The following is a 15,147-nucleotide window of genomic DNA, read 5'->3' as shown; positions in this document are numbered from 1 at the left end:
CTGGATACGAATGGTAATATGTCTTTGTCAATGTCACATCCGTGTAGGTATATTAGCTGTTTCGTAATTATTATACACGCCAAAATGAGGTGGTATTTGCACGGGCTTTTTAATAGTATAGCTAATTGGCAGCAATTATGCTACTGACACGAATTTGCGCAAACTCAACTTGACACTGTCGAAAGCATACGGATTGAAGAAGCCGGCATTCAAAATAAGACATACTATATCCGTGAGATACAGCTCAAGAAATTTGTAAATCATAAACTTTCATGTGTATTAAATACAGATTACGATAACGCATGTATAGGAGAAGACACTACAGGTGAGGAAATCACCTTTTTTCGCACCAGCCAGCTAAAGAGGACGCTACATGTGATATACCCGATAAGATGAAAAAACTTTAGTTTGTTAGTGTATAATTAATGAATACGATACTTTGTTGACATACTGCTTTACGAGAATAAGAGCGTTCTTCTTCCTCCGTGCGAAAGGATGCAAATATTCGTCTAAGATTCTATAACGTTAGTAAAACAAAATCATTATGACTATGATAAAATTTTGCATACTGGCAGCATTTTGTTTTATATGGACAAGAGAAAATCCCAATTTGGAAATATTATGAAGTATGCAATATGTAATGGAATAAAAGAGAAACGGATGTAGTATTGGAAGAGATATCGATCATATTTATGGTACGAAAGTTTAGAATAGTCTTGAAAAGTTGTTCATTATATTATGTATTAAAAAAATCATTTATACAGTCTTCATTTTCTTGTTAATGAGTTTGTCATTGATATTATCACAGTCGTTTATGCAAAGAAATACTCAAGTTAGAGTGTTATTATTATTTGCTTAGTATAGAACAACTCTTTGATTCTTCAAATTTACAGTTTCGAGTTGATTTTTGAAGTAATCGTAGTTTAACAAGAAGAGCAATTACCTTTCGAGTGATGGAATTATGTGAAAGAAGTATTGAAACATTAGTATGAGATAAAATTATCAAAACTTTTAGGTTAAGAAAACACAATTTGGTGACAAGGGCTAGGTATGCATATTATTTATAATAAATCCTTGATAGATCCCCTTACTCGTATAAACAAAGGAGATCGAACAGTCAAAAATCTTAGCAGCATCTTATACAATTTATGTAGTGCTCTCTAAAAATTTGCCAAAACATCCTATGTATTAGGAACTTTAAAGCAAAAGGTATATATGGTTATAATAAACCATATCTTTTCTCTGGGGCAATTTGACATGCTTCAAAAAAAAAAAAAAAAAAAGAAGGTATTAGTATGTACCTTCTGTAAGGGAATAAGGGGTGCTACAACTATTTTAAAGAAAGTAATTTGTACATTAAAAGTATGCCAATTGCTTTGAAGAGCTGTCACGAAAATAGAAAGGAAGTAAAAGAGAAAGCATTAGAATATGTGGTATTATTTTGCTTGAAGAGCTTCCCATTGTGCCGGACTATAACATTTCTGCATTTAAAGTTAGTAACTGATTAAGAATAGTTGAAAGCATTTTTTTTTTTCAGATTCCTTCTTCTTTTTTCTATCTTATATGCCTGAAACTTAGAGTACGAACCTGAGTAAAGGCATGGATATCCTTGATCACCTCTTGAAGTTTGTGATTCACAAGACGGTGACGAGCTAGCGTGCTTTTCCCTTCAAACAGAGGGGAAACAATGATTACTTCGAAGTTCTGGCCACATCCTCCAGACATATCTTGGATCTCCTATATAAGTATCAGTAAAATGGTTTGCTTAAAGTAATGTGAAACCAAAAAATAAAAATAAAAATTTTGCTCAACGTACAATGTGGGTAGGTTCTAATGTATTTTGTATCAAAAGCTCAAGTTGTTGTGCATTTACCATGTTTTATAAACGTTGTCGATTGAAGTTATGTTATGGTTCTTTTCAAGATGTGTATTCGCTTTCAACCAACTAGGTGTTCTCCTGTCAAAATCTCTAAAACCCTTAAAAAGATGACAGAAGTCGAAGTAAGACATAGACATTAAGTATTATATATTAATTGAGTATATTAGGAAAGGATTAATGCTTGGAATGACGGGTTCGAAGAGCTTTTAAGTTATATCCCTGCAAAGCTCTACTATCGCGAGCATACAGCGGTATGTGAGATATTTGGAATAATTATGTTTAACTGTTCAATTTAGAATCAATGGAAACAGAAAAAATCTACGCTAGAGGAGAAGAAAGAACGCCGAAAAATGAAATTTAGCTTGGATGGTCTTGTTAACGATGCGGACGATGATAGTCAAAAATCTTCAAAGTGGGAACAGTCTTCGACTATGAGTGATGATACAGATGTTTCAGATCGTCATGCTGAAAGCATGTCACAGATCAGAGGTAAACTAGCATCAAAGATTCAGGATTTGCGTGAGAAGAGGAAAGCCGGTGACTTGAATCAAAAACGACAAAATAAGCGTCCTGTCGAGAATGAAAAGGATTCTCAAAAGGGATCAGGAAAAAGCAAGGTTCAAAAGAAGAAACACAAGGCATCTCCTCGTGCTGGTTTCTAAGCTTTGTTGCCTTAAAGAGTAAATTCATCAAAAGAGGCAAACCCTGACAAAAAACTAAAACGTTAATACAAAGGTTCTGGATAATAGAGGATTAAAAAAGTACTATTTTTTTGAGAAAATTATTTCTTTTGTCTTTCGCAAGTTGGTTAAAAAATTCAAGGATGGACGGATACGGTTGGGAGCGGGCTTTTATTTTATTGCAGTTCGATTTAGTATAATTCTTATTTAAATATTCTTTGGTCTTATTTTTTGTATCGTCCTACCATTGTTAACGTTAGTTTTGAGGCATCAAGGCAGCATACCTCACAGGTTTCCAATGCACGCATTGATGATTTCCTGCAAAAATGATTTTAAAGGACAAACGCGTAATATTATAGCCTTCTACTTATCTTTATAAGTGTAAATGTATGTTTCAGATTTTATTTCGCTTCTGCTGTTTATTTTTCCTTCACTAAGCAGTTTAACATATGAAAAGTTGGATTGCTTATTTAGTAAATCTTGTAACGTTTGATGAAGTGGATCGTCAAATGTATTCTTAGAGTTTACAAGAGCAACGCCTTGAGACGTCCCATGGTTTTTTGTTTGTATATGAAAGTTTTTGTTTTAGTATAAGAAGATACAAGCAAAATGAATTGAGCAGACAATTTGTTTCTAGTATTATCATTAGTGCTTCAATAGATGCTCTGTAGTCATACTCAATGTACTTACTATAGTATTTTAGTGTGTATGAGTTTATATATACTACTAGTATCATTTGACTTGACTCATCAGTAGTGCATCCTCAGTTTACTACGACTGCATGCACCGTCTATCATTTCAATATCGCATTATATCTCTTTCCTTTCCGCTGTTTATTCTTTTAATGTTTTTCATTAGGCAAGCTATTAATTATTAATTGATTTTAATTGTCAATACTGCTCACCTTGCTAACATAACCCGTCGTTTGTCATCATCAATAAAACCCTTACTACGGCAACCTCTGAGTATTAGATAGTTCTGTTTTTGTTTTTTATTTTTTTAATCTTTTTTTTATTGTTGATTTTTTATATCTCGCGCGGTCGTTTTGTTTTCCAATTTTAAACTTATCTGTCCAAATAATCAAACTTGTGATGCTATGGAGAATCCTAACTTGCTGCAAGAGCCCCGAAGAAGATAAGGATGAGCATAAGAAGAAACCTCCTAATGTAGGACATGCGCATTTAAGCGTTGTTTCACCATTGAACGAGCTAGCAAGTGAAAAATCAAGATCTAGCTTATGCATAGAGTGGACAATAGATTCTTTGCGACAGTTTGTACAGCAACTTTCAGTTAGACAGAATATGTCAAAAGATCGTCGAGAAGCTTTAACGTATTTTATTAACTCCTACAATGATTTATTTCATGATGTATACTATGGTGATGGTCGATCCATGTCGAAGACGGAGGAAGCACAGACCATAGTGACATTTACCATTGGTTCTTACTTGTACAAATACACCCATCCATCAGAACTGTTTTGGCAAAGGCTTAGTGACAATATGGCAAATATAGAAGATGATGGTACGTGTACGGAGGCTCAACTAGCTTTTCGAAAAAGGGCAGCTTTATCAAAACTTGGGCATCCCGCTTTCCATTTTTTACCAATGAATAATAAGGAGTCCTTTCACTATGCTTGGTCTTTATTCACTTCGACATATTTTCAAAAAGCTGCTACGGTTTCTCCTTCACCTAATCAGCAGCCAGTTGACAGTGTCGCCAATCCTCAATTACGAAAAGCCTCTGAAATTACGACTATATCATCACGCTCAGATGTTGATATTCTACTAGGGAAGTTCAAAGCATTAATACAAGAATCCCCCGATGAGCATTGTAATAGTTGGATTCAAAGAATATATATTACATGCGTTTTACCCAGAAATCACTACATTTATTTATTAAACGAGCAAGTTGATTTTTTAACATCAATAGAAATAATGAAAAATCAAGTTACCGAAGGGAAGCTTTGCCTGTTGAACGAAGATCTTGGCACTTTAAATTAATGTACTTCTCCTTCACGAAGTATCTTTTGACAATACTATTTGAAAAAACAATGTGGTTTTTTTTTCGAGTCTACAAACTAGACATCCTCTCGTTACTGCTTGTTTATACTATCTTTACATCATCGATGATTTTAAGCACCAAAAAAGTGCTCCTATTTAATTGTATGCTATTCAATTAGACATGGTTTAATAATTCAGAAAAGCCATTTTTTACAGCTGCGTGAAATTACATAATAAAAATATTTTACATTGTAAACGCGTTTTGTTCATCCTATCGATCAATGTACATTATCAGTATAGTATCACAACTTTTACCTATATTTATCCGCAATTTTGATCTAGTATTGACAACGATAAGTGGCAATCATAATAAAAATGCAAAAATGTACTAACTACACATTGCCTTTTACTACGAGAAGTTAAAGCACAAAGATTAAATGCAAGGGAGTAACAAAATCCATTAATACAAATAAGTCTTTAACGGTTACTCTTGGCAACACGCTCAAGCTCATCCTTCTTCTTGATGGCGTAAGAGTTGGAAGAGCCCTTAGCAGCATTGATGATTTCTTCAGCCAAGCATTCAGAAATGGACTTGACGTTACGGAAAGCAGCCTCACGAGCACCGATAGTGATAAGAGCAAGAGCTTGGTTGACACGACGAAGAGGAGAAACATCAACGGCTTGACGACGAACAGTACCAGCACTACCAATACGAGTGGAGTCTTCACGAGGACCACAGGCAGCAACGGCATCAACCAAAACTTGGAGAGGGTTTTGGTCGGTCAAGAGAGCAATGATCTCAAAAGCATGCTTGACAATGCGAGTGGCCAAGAGCTTCTTACCGTTGTTACGGCCGTTCATCATCAAGCTGTTGGTCAAACGTTCGACAATGAAGCAGCGGGCCTTACGGAACCTCTTGGTCTGGAAACGGCCAGCGGTGTGAGGGAGAGGTTGACCATTGCCAATGGTAATGTAATCACTAATGAAGTTAGCAAATTATAGAAACAAATAAAAAATGAAAGTCCGTGTTAAAGGGGGTCAAATCCTAATTTCCATTATGTTGAGTACTATAGATGTAAAATGAAGAAAAAAGATCATCTACATCATTATCAAAAGTCAACTAATTCTCTCCTAAAAAAACAATCCGCGCAATCGCGTACTCAACCTATTTTGACCCGTAAATATTAAAACTTACACCAAGGAGATGTCCTTAACTTCAACGCCCTCAAAAGGGAACTTGTTGAAAAGTTTGATGCTGCCATTCTCATCAAGAGAGACGCCCGGGGTGAGACTCGACGTAGCCATCTTGCGTTGTGGTTTTTTCTCAGTTCATACAAGCTCTTTAGCTTATGGAAACAAACTGTGACTGTTCGTAAACCCTACCCTATATAACAACTTTATAGCATACTTAATTGTTTCGTTACAGTAACTAACGAAAACTAATGAAATGTAAATAAACTGTGTAAGACAATATATTAACGTCAAATGTATCTTGCCGTATTGGAAGTATAATTATAAAAAAAAATATTTAAGAATTGTATATATCACAATTTTAAAATAAATCCGGTAAAACAAAATGCTCATAAACAAATACAGAGAATATTAAAAAATCAGTCTTCGAACCCTTAACAAAAAAAAACAATATCCTATGCAACCCAATTAATAAAGATTTCAATTTTTGTGTGCGTGTTGTATGGCAGAACATCAGAGATTGCTTCACTAAAACATACATGCTCAAGACGTTTGCTTCACTTTTGCAAGCAAATGGTTGATCTGGTTTCGCATTATTGGTTGCCCACGTTTCGTTTTTTTGCTGAGCATATTTCTGGTCTGTTCTCGATCCTTCTGCTTTTTTTCAATTTCCAATCGTTTTTGAACCTTTGCATCCTCCTTTTCTTGCTGAATTCTTCGTTTTTCTTCTGATCGTTCGTACAATTCTTGCAAATGACTCTTTTTTGAGAATTTTCGTTTCCTTTCACCTGAGCCCTTTTTTATATACTCTTCTGGTCTAACATTCTTGTAAAAGTGCTTTTTTGTCTTTGCTTTTAGAATCAAATCTTGTTTAATTCTCTTAGCCTTTCCCTGATAAGCATGCTCGGGCAATTGGCGAAATTTAAATCCTTTCTTTTTCGTTCCTTGATCACTGGACGAACTCGAGTGATTAGCCATTCTAATTGATCCCAGAATTCTTCGATCTCAAATCAAATACCTTAATAAAGAAATAACCAAAATCCAATGTATTTCCTGATGAAACTTATAAAACGTAGGAAATTATCGGTAAGGGTTCTAGGTAAAATACTCTTGGTAGTATCTGCTTCTTCCTTCATTAGGTCTCATTATGTCTCGCTATAAAACATAACGGTATTTTGGAATTCACAATTTTGTCAAATGCAAAGTGTAGACCGCTGTATAGTTTCCAAGCACATTTGGAGAGTTTGCCCTAAACACTTTCCACAGTTATTTAAAAAAAAAGGTTTTTTAAGCCGAAGTTGAAGGATCATTAAGTTGAAAAGTCCGTTGTCAGCTTTCGATACATTACTTTGGTTACGAAAGGCAATTGATGGTTCTACACAATAAGCTTTTCAATTTGTTATGGAGCCATTACTCGGGCTTTGAGCTTTTCCACGTGTTATAAACTTTGTAGATATTTGTTTCATGAAATTCATACGCAGAAAACTATTTAAAGAACGTGGCCTTTAATACTCTAGTGCTCTCTAGACTGTCGCATTCTCACTTTGCCATACAAGAACTTCTCAAGTAGCTGCCATAAAGCTGTTCTACTTGTTCTATTTCCTAAGTACACTTCTCATTTTATTAAGTTAGTGGGTCCAAAGCAATTGTTCAAATTGAAATTGTGGCATAGTGTTTATACTTTAACTCTGTTTGACCTTGCTTTCTTTTTGCATTATATCACTTCACTTTCAAGTTATAGCATTTATTTTTCTCTTTTCCTCATAATCACTTTATCTTTGTAATTTTTTGACTTTCACAGAGTCTAATTTCAGGTTATTACATGTCCAAGTCGTTTGCCTATAGGCATATATGGTGCTTTTGGCGTTTCAATACACCGCTACTATGGTTTCCACAACCTTTGAAGTATTGGCCTGCATTCCAACAGAGTCACACATTCAACTCTATGAGTGTTTTCAAAAATGATAACGCTATTGCGAATCAAACAACTGTTAATGAATCTGATGTTAAAAGAAATGTCGAAAAAATTAATGATATTTATGAATGCTCGAACAATACAAAAAGTCCTTGTTTTCCTAATTCGGACTCAAGGATACCGCTGGTTAATTGGAAAACATCCACCAACCCGACCCTTCAAGTCCGAGCTTATATGCTTGATTTGCTACTTCCCTTTTTCACTTTAGACTTACTTCCTTTTTTAAACAAGGTATGTGAATGCTGTAATCATATGCTATTGGATAACCCAAAAATAAAACAAGATTTGCCATTTGCATTCTGCTATTTATTTTCCTCCTATTTTTCATATAAATCAAGTCGTCAATACACTTGTTCTTCTGAAGAAATATCAAAAGTATTTCGGCATCTTAATCGTCTTGGCGGTTCAGAATACGTTCTGCATTTGTTCGCACAGATTCCTAAAGCATTGTGTAAGGAATTAACCGATGTTCGAACTTTGAATCATCCTCTACGTTCTATTTTTACTTTTTGTTTTAAGAATATTTCAAACCCTCCGAACCTTCTGAAATTGCTTACCAAGTTGTATCCTCGGTCTGACAGAGCTAACGAAGTCCTTTATACCCAATACTTGGGCTTTCTGACAAAAAGAGGGGATTATCAGATAGCCATATATATGTTTGACGAAATGTATCGGACTCATCATTGGAGTTCTTTCACTGCTTGTCGCCTTATGATAGAGTCCCTTGTCCGGCAGAATAAATTTGAAGAGGCGATATCGCTTTACAAGAAAATAATTGCTAAGCGTCCTAAAATCGCCCGTGACAAAAAAATTTTGAACTTACTTCTTTACATATCTACGGTGTCAAACCGTTCACCCGATGCTTTCAAACTAGCTCTTCAAAGCATTTCAAATGCAAACCAAATTCCATCGTTTGATGTTTTTAGCAGACTCATGTCTGCTCTGGTAAAATACAACATGACAGAGATGATTCTTCCATTAGTAAAACAGTATGACCACAAATTTCGAAATTTGTATAGTCCGAATATTTTTCTCTCTATAGTTCAGGCTTTGGTTTTTTGTGGCGACATGGTAAACATTCAGAGATGGTACAATATGTCCCGAGTAAATTCAGAATTAAGTCGCATCAAGCATTTACTCAACTGTTTTTTAAATTCATCCACTGTCAGTCTAGACGTTTCGATGGTTTTGGAATTGTTACGAGATTTGAAAAAGAAAAAAATTAAGGTAGATGAACGTACATTGGTTATATGCATCACCATTTTCTCCCGTAGAAAAGATTTGTTTGCAATGGAAAAAATCCATCAATATTTCTCTGATCAAGGGATAAAAACTTCTAACCAGGCATATGCAGCTCTACTTGATGCATACATAGAGGCAGAAGACACTGAGAAAATTGAGCTTTATCTTGGCAAAATTCGTCGACTTGGAATTACAGAAGATGTCAGCATAAATCGGATGCTTATGCGGTTAGCATTGGATAGGCTTGATTGGGATCTTTTAGAACAGTGTACTAAAGTTGCTGAGAGAAAGGATCCTGAAGGACAAGATTACTTATCCACAATAACGATGTTATACCATGTACGTCAGCACGAATTAAACCTTGCTTTGCGCATATTTTCCGGTATTCAGAAACCAAACGTTGTACATTACTCCATTGCGGCAACAGTTTTAGGAAACTTGAATCAGTTGGACCAATTACTGCTTTTGGAAAAACGAATGGAATCAGAAGGCAAGGCACCAACGGCTTTATCCTTAGTTGCTTTTGTATCAAGTTATTGTAAACAAGGTGCAGAAGGTTTGGATGAAGCTAAAAGGTATATGTCTAAAAATTTTCAGCCCGATAAGCGTGCTCTACTATTTAACCCTAGAACTGCGAATGATATGACATATCCACCTTCTTTATTCTCCAGTTTAATAAAAGAATATACATCATTGGGAGATATCAAAGAAGCGAAGCAAGTACTTTCAACGTATTTGGAATATTTTTCTAAAAACATAACTTCTAAACCAGATATCCCGTTTGCAATAGCTAGCATGCGTCTTTATTGCTCACTTCATGATACAGTGCTATCTCGACAATTTTGGGACTTGATTTTGCAAGTCGCACAGCAAAATTTTATAACAACCGATATCGCTGCTGTTGTAGATGATAAAAACATTCCTTCCCCGAGTGGTGTAATCCCTGCTTACAAGAGTGCTTTAAACGTGGCAGCCGAAACTTACTTTTCTTTTCTGGCAAGCGTTAACTCCTTTCAAGAATTGGACCAAGAATGGAGTAGACTCGAAAAGTTGGGATTTGAATACGATGACTCTTTACAAAACAAGCGAATTATTTGGCTGTTATATGACGACCGGCTTGATGCAGCTATCAAAAGAGTATATAATATATTTTTGTCTTCAAAGAGAATTGAGGAACTAATACCAGATGCATCTAGTCAAAATAGCATAATATCTTTCTTTTTATCTCCTGATTCTCCGTTATACTTTAGCACCCTGAAAGCATTGAGAGATAAGTTAGATATGGCGGTTGAAGACGACTTTGTGCGAATTAGTCAAGGTATTCTTGTTCCAACTGTAAAATACCTTCAAACCATAAGACGGGACAACGAAATATTATTTAATTTATTAGCCAAGGTCTAATATTTCAATTGTGAACTCAGCCGTCTCGCCGTATGCTGCCTTTGTCAAAAAATTGGACTTGTAAACTTAGCTCTGGGTGTTTTATTCCAAAGAGATAAAGATTACTGAATTTTAATTTCCAAAATCGTCAACTAGTTCTAATGGTTGAGTACGGATATCATTTAATAAATCTAATTATTCTTTAGTATCATACAAAATAGTCACTGGACCATTATTCACGAGCTGGACATTCATCATTGCCCCAAAAACACTATACATGGGTTAAATAGAGAATCTTAGTTATGATGATGATGCTTACCCCTCTAAAATCATAGTTAGTAAATTAAAACTCAAAATAAAGTACATTGGTTAAATGCAGACTGAGTTCACTGCTACTTACTCTTTATCTTGTCGCTTCCGAGGCTTTCTCCTAATGTTTTAACAACTTGTTCATACAATTCGATGGCTTCAGGACCCTTCATGCTTCTGTGAAAATCAGGTTTGGCACCTTTGTTAACACGAGCATGAAGAGTGAATTGGGATACTAATTATGTTAAAGAGGAGGCTCAATATTTATGATATTATCAAAAAAAGATGCTTACCGCAAAGGATTTCTCCTTGTATATCGGCAATCGTGCTCTTCCAGGGTTGTTCGGCATTGTCGAAAAGTTTCAATTTCAAAATCTTGTTTGACAGTTTCGTAACATCTTCGGGTGTGTCATCTGTTTTTTATTAGAGAAAGGGTTACAACGGACAACTTGAAGACAAGCCAAAAACGAGTTATTAATCATTCGAAGAAATTGCTTGCACGATTGATTTTTAAATATGCTCACCTGAACCTACTCCCAAAAGTATACAGTAACTGGGCGGATTAGAAGTCAACGAATTACGGGTTACAATTGTTGTCTTACCCTTGTTGAATGGCAGAAACAATTTTGTCATCAACTATAAACTCGTATTAGTAAATAAGTTCATAAACATTGAGTTTATTAATAATTTATTTTCTTATTACCGATTATAAAATCCGTCCAAACTTAGTATATATTGATTAATACTTACCAGAAACAGAAGCATTTAAAACTCGCTGAATTACTGCCTTCATGTTTTCTACTGTTCAAAAAAAAAAAAGGTAACGAAGGATGGACAGAACCGAAGACTATTAATAATAACAACAATAATATATACTACGACAACAAAACTGCAGAAGTAGTTTTAATAGTAGTAAAGCAAAAAATTCTATATAGCAGGTAGTGTGTTTGGTAAAGGGTATATTATACTGTTATCAAATAGAAAATTTATGGCATATAATAATTGAGTCGGCGATCTTAGATAAAAAGGAAAATACAGCTACGTTATGCGGTAAAAAGTCATGGCTGACTCCGGGATGAATATGAAATATACTCAAAAATAAGCGATTCATGGAAAAATTGTTAAAAGTTAATGTTTTCAACCGCCATGTAGATTTTGTCATTTGTTTAAATTATATACACTGGTCTAATTTACTATTTAAAATACTTAGTACATGCGCAACTTAATGTAAAGCAAGCATACGGAATAGTACGGGAAAGGGTATCGGGTAGGAAATGGTGATTGTGAGCCGATGTATCCCAAAACTAGAACTAAAGGGTATCCGAAGCGTAAAAAGTTCCACGGCCTCAAAATCCCATATAAACTTACATTCTACACTTACTTAACCCAGACTAAAAAAATTAAAAAAAGAAAACATGGGAGAGGAAGAAAACTTACACAAGTGAAACGAGTAAACTGAAATAGTAAAAGCCATTTATTTCGCAAAACTTGAATTGCTGAATCTAATAGGTATAATCCGTACCATCGGAATCAACTTAAAAGATTGAGCAATGTACAGCAAATTTATGTGTATATATGTGCGCATATGGCTGCATGAATAGTTTAGAAACAACATGCGCAAAGAAAGCACATAGCAAAGAGGAAAAGGTATAAAGACTTGAAAAAACAGCATGTTATGCTAGTCAAATCATTACAAACAAAATCAAAGAAAACATAACGCAAACACTTCAGTGGCATAGTCGATCACACAATAATATCCAAAGTGATATAATGGAAAGCAATTAAATACGAAAAAAAAAATCCTTAAATACAAAGATGGAGATTTTTTAAAATTAAGACTACCCAAACCAACTTATGGAAACTAATGAGTGATTTGAAAAGAAAAAGACTGGAATACAAAACAGCAAAATAATGAACGATCGATTGTTAGATCAACAATTCGGCTTTATTGTCGAATAATTAAACATCAATAATCCAATTTCAAACAAATAGCCCAGCAACACTCATTCACTCACTCAAATCATCATCATCATCATCATCATCGACACCGTCATGTCGCTAAAAGGTGAATTTTTCAACATACAAAAATAAAAGACGGAAATCAAACATATGCCCAATGCTTCCAGGTAAACCCTAGTGGAACAGTTTGCCAAAAGACTTTTTCATACGTTTGAACCAAGACTTCTTGGGAGCTGCTTCACCATCAGTGGCGGTTTGTGCCTTTCCATCAGCCGTCTCATTCTCAGCTGTCGCAGTGGCACCAGCAGCAGGAGCTGGCTTGGTAGTGCCGGCAGCATGTTCCTCAGTAGCAGAAACAGGAGTAGGTTTGGTGGTGGCAGAACCAGGAGTAGGTTTGGTGGTGGCAGAACCAGGAGAAGGTATGGTGGTAGCAGAACCAGAACCAGCAGCATGTTTAGACTCGACGGTATCAGCAGAAGTCGGGATAGGAGCAGCAGCTTCAATAGCGGACTTCTTTCCTCCTGGTACAGCAGCCGACGTAGTACCGGGACTGGAGGGAGCAGATGCTTGTTTTGAAGGTCTACGTGCATGCTTGGAGGACTGGGCTGATTTGGCAGGCGTGGAAGGAGTCGTTGGCTCTTGTCCAGTAGAAGAGGGTTTCCTGGCAACCTTATGTTTCTCGGCGGACGCCTTGTCATGTTTTGACACCCTTTTGGAAGCAGTGGTGGTTTCCTTGGAGAAATCATGAGCAGTCTCGGTAGGGGCAGTGACAGCTTCTTGCACTGGGTGTTCTGCAGTGGTACCTCCAACGGCCACTGGGTTTTCAGACTCGGTGGGAATGGTCGAGGGGACATTTACCTCGTTCTTGACAGTGGAAGAGACACCCTTGCCAACATCGGTCACAGTTTCAGTAGCTTCTTGGACAACGGAAGACTCGTATTGCTCAGGTTGCTGAGCACGGACGGGTTGTTCAGCAAATCTCGCGATTTCAACCGTTTCGGCGGTGGGATGAGGAAGGTCCTCCTGTACAGTTTGTTGCACCTCTTCAAATGCTCCCGGAATGCCACTAGCACTAGCTCTAGCACTGGTTGTTGCCTCATGCGTCACACCTCCCTGGCCAAGGGCGATGGGCGATTCTTCTTCCACCGTTACTGTGGTGGTATGGGGGATGACATCTGCATGTGGAATGTCGCTCGCATCCTCGAAAACCGTCTCTTGCTGAACGTTTTCACCAATGCTTTCAAGTACGTTATCATTCATAATTCCATCGGCCACTGCATGTGACTCAGCAGTGGCAGTAGTAGAGGCAGAGGCAACTGCTGCTGTTGTCGTAGCTGCTGCCTGATCATGCGTAGTATTTATTTCTTTCGATATCATAATAGCTTCAGGCTCAATGGGCTTCAATTCTGGAATTTCTTTCTCAGCGGTAGTAATGGGTTGTGAAGTAGCTTTCGCCATGTTTTCCTCTACTTTCGAAGAAGGTTGCGCAGCAGATGTCGTTGCTGGCTTAGACGTAATCGAAGCTGGGGAATTACCGAGTTGCTCGTCATTGCGCTGGGGTGCGAAATGTTCGGCTACGACGTAATCAGCGGATTGTGTGGTTGCAGTAGACTTTGTAGAAGCGGATGAGGAGGAGGAGGAAGGGGAATTGGCGGGTTCGGTAATACTTGTATTGCGTGCTTCCGTAGTTGGCACTGCTGTTGACGTGGAGGCAGAGGGTTTGTTGTCAGTAGGCGGCTCTACAGTACCCAGAGCTGAGGATGCTATGGGTTCCAAAGGCTCGTCAACCTGATCAGCGTCTTTCTCCACTATAGTTTGTGTAAATCCTGGCTCTTGTAATATGGTTTGTTCTTGTTGTTCCTCTTGCGCGTGCTGAGCTTCTTCCACAGGTGTGGAAGAGGCAGATGCTGCTGCTGACTGCTTCTTCTTTTTTGCAGCCTTCTTTTTGGCGCGTTTAGCGGCCTTCTTCTTGTTATCCTTGGTGACGGACGCCTGGGAAGAATTGTTATTCTGCTCGACCGCGTTGGTACTTTTCGAATCCAGCTTCTCCTGGACTCTCGACGTTACTTGGTGAATTTCATTTTTCGTCTGTTTAACAATATCGGGATTCGTGGTCATATTCAACTCAATTTTTGTTCTACTTTTACACGCTCTGCGTTCTTGTTTGGTGGTTGGTAGAAGTTGTAAATCTTGGCGTAACTAGAATTTATACGAAACCCTGTTATGTGAGTGAAAAAATGCATATGTAAACAAAGTTAATTCAGACGAAAGTAAGACACAAAACAAAACATTTCTTTACCAAAACATTGCTTCGCTGATCATCTTCTTAATATTACAATTTATCTCGAGTGCTTAACTTTATTCTGCAGTAATTGTCATTTCTACCCGTTGTGCTTGTTGTGAATAACCTACCCTACTAAGAACATTCACAGTAAATATGTAGTATGGAATATGGGGAAAAAAATTTTTCTTGTTTAAGAAAACCTTACGCATAGTTCGCAACTGTAGTCGTTTTTTTATTTATTATGTTCG

The 15,147-nt window shown here is 36.8% G+C and overlaps 9 protein-coding genes and 7 long non-coding RNA genes across 16 annotated transcripts; 7 read left to right on the top strand and 9 right to left on the bottom strand.

Annotated features, from left to right (window-relative positions):
• Positions 1-290: 290 nt before the first annotated feature.
• emr1 (ermes regulator Emr1) lies at positions 291-578 on the bottom strand (the record flags this gene model as incomplete). Its single annotated transcript, NM_001356125.1, has 3 exons — positions 291-401; positions 452-517; positions 570-578. The coding sequence occupies 3 exons, from the start codon at positions 576-578 to the stop codon at positions 291-293; spliced, it is 186 nt and encodes a 61-aa protein (NP_001343011.1).
• A 232-nt stretch (positions 579-810) lies between these two features.
• Positions 811-1,484, bottom strand: SPOM_SPNCRNA.228. The gene has a single exon (NR_150644.1). It is a non-coding gene; the product is annotated as a non-coding RNA (long non-coding RNA).
• On the bottom strand, positions 1,184-1,919 carry fra2 (iron-sensor Fra2). Its single transcript, NM_001019705.3, has 3 exons — positions 1,817-1,919; positions 1,588-1,737; positions 1,184-1,481 (listed from the first exon to the last, which is right to left on the bottom strand). The coding sequence occupies exons 1-3, from the start codon at positions 1,874-1,876 to the stop codon at positions 1,437-1,439; spliced, it is 255 nt and encodes an 84-aa protein (NP_594282.2). The 5' UTR covers positions 1,877-1,919; the 3' UTR covers positions 1,184-1,436.
• On the top strand, positions 1,408-1,707 carry SPOM_SPNCRNA.3637. Its single transcript, NR_193000.1, has one exon. It is a non-coding gene; the product is annotated as a non-coding RNA (long non-coding RNA).
• A 24-nt stretch (positions 1,920-1,943) lies between the features above and the next one.
• Positions 1,944-3,197, top strand: rrp14 (ribosome biogenesis protein Rrp14-N). The gene is made up of 3 exons (NM_001019704.3): positions 1,944-2,001; positions 2,047-2,130; positions 2,176-3,197. Exons 1-3 carry the CDS (start codon positions 1,987-1,989, stop codon positions 2,539-2,541), a joined length of 465 nt encoding a protein of 154 aa, NP_594281.1. The 5' UTR covers positions 1,944-1,986; the 3' UTR covers positions 2,542-3,197.
• Positions 2,698-4,025, bottom strand: SPOM_SPNCRNA.3636. Its single transcript, NR_192999.1, has one exon. It is a non-coding gene; the product is annotated as a non-coding RNA (long non-coding RNA).
• Positions 3,333-4,811, top strand: mug129. The gene has a single exon (NM_001019703.3). It carries the CDS (start codon positions 3,651-3,653, stop codon positions 4,557-4,559), a length of 909 nt encoding a protein of 302 aa, NP_594280.1. The 5' UTR covers positions 3,333-3,650; the 3' UTR covers positions 4,560-4,811.
• On the bottom strand, positions 4,795-5,885 carry rps5 (40S ribosomal protein uS7). Its single transcript, NM_001019702.3, has 2 exons — positions 5,755-5,885; positions 4,795-5,538 (listed from the first exon to the last, which is right to left on the bottom strand). Exons 1-2 carry the CDS (start codon positions 5,862-5,864, stop codon positions 5,037-5,039), a joined length of 612 nt encoding a protein of 203 aa, NP_594279.1. The 5' UTR covers positions 5,865-5,885; the 3' UTR covers positions 4,795-5,036.
• On the top strand, positions 5,038-5,335 carry SPOM_SPNCRNA.3635. Its single transcript, NR_192998.1, has one exon. It is a non-coding gene; the product is annotated as a non-coding RNA (long non-coding RNA).
• A 247-nt stretch (positions 5,886-6,132) lies between the features above and the next one.
• Positions 6,133-6,838, bottom strand: fyv7 (rRNA processing protein Fyv7). Its single transcript, NM_001019701.3, has one exon. It carries the CDS (start codon positions 6,726-6,728, stop codon positions 6,294-6,296), a length of 435 nt encoding a protein of 144 aa, NP_594278.1. The 5' UTR covers positions 6,729-6,838; the 3' UTR covers positions 6,133-6,293.
• A 163-nt stretch (positions 6,839-7,001) lies between these two features.
• Positions 7,002-11,541, top strand: ppr4 (translation regulator Ppr4). The gene has a single exon (NM_001019700.3). The coding sequence runs from the start codon at positions 7,573-7,575 to the stop codon at positions 10,366-10,368; it is 2,796 nt and encodes a 931-aa protein (NP_594277.1). The 5' UTR covers positions 7,002-7,572; the 3' UTR covers positions 10,369-11,541.
• SPOM_SPNCRNA.3634 lies at positions 7,331-7,825 on the bottom strand. Its single transcript, NR_192997.1, has one exon. It is a non-coding gene; the product is annotated as a non-coding RNA (long non-coding RNA).
• dtd1 (D-Tyr-tRNA deacylase) lies at positions 10,379-11,615 on the bottom strand. The gene is made up of 7 exons (NM_001019699.3): positions 11,407-11,615; positions 11,259-11,292; positions 11,181-11,209; positions 10,950-11,069; positions 10,748-10,891; positions 10,667-10,670; positions 10,379-10,618 (listed from the first exon to the last, which is right to left on the bottom strand). The coding sequence occupies exons 1-7, from the start codon at positions 11,447-11,449 to the stop codon at positions 10,543-10,545; spliced, it is 450 nt and encodes a 149-aa protein (NP_594276.1). The 5' UTR covers positions 11,450-11,615; the 3' UTR covers positions 10,379-10,542.
• Positions 11,559-11,768, top strand: SPOM_SPNCRNA.3633. Its single transcript, NR_192996.1, has one exon. It is a non-coding gene; the product is annotated as a non-coding RNA (long non-coding RNA).
• Positions 11,769-11,972: 204 nt separating this feature from the next.
• On the top strand, positions 11,973-15,119 carry SPOM_SPNCRNA.925. Its single transcript, NR_151314.1, has one exon. It is a non-coding gene; the product is annotated as a non-coding RNA (long non-coding RNA).
• SPOM_SPAC8C9.04 (uncharacterized protein) lies at positions 12,224-14,788 on the bottom strand. Its single transcript, NM_001019698.3, has one exon. It carries the CDS (start codon positions 14,731-14,733, stop codon positions 12,790-12,792), a length of 1,944 nt encoding a protein of 647 aa, NP_594275.1. The 5' UTR covers positions 14,734-14,788; the 3' UTR covers positions 12,224-12,789.
• Positions 15,120-15,147: the final 28 nt, after the last annotated feature.

The sequence above is a fragment of the Schizosaccharomyces pombe genome (assembly GCF_000002945.2).
Source record: "Schizosaccharomyces pombe strain 972h- genome assembly, chromosome: I".
NCBI classification, from domain to species: domain Eukaryota; kingdom Fungi; phylum Ascomycota; class Schizosaccharomycetes; order Schizosaccharomycetales; family Schizosaccharomycetaceae; genus Schizosaccharomyces; species Schizosaccharomyces pombe.
Note: the sequence above shows the minus strand (reverse complement) of the source record. Positions and strands in the feature narration are given on the sequence as shown.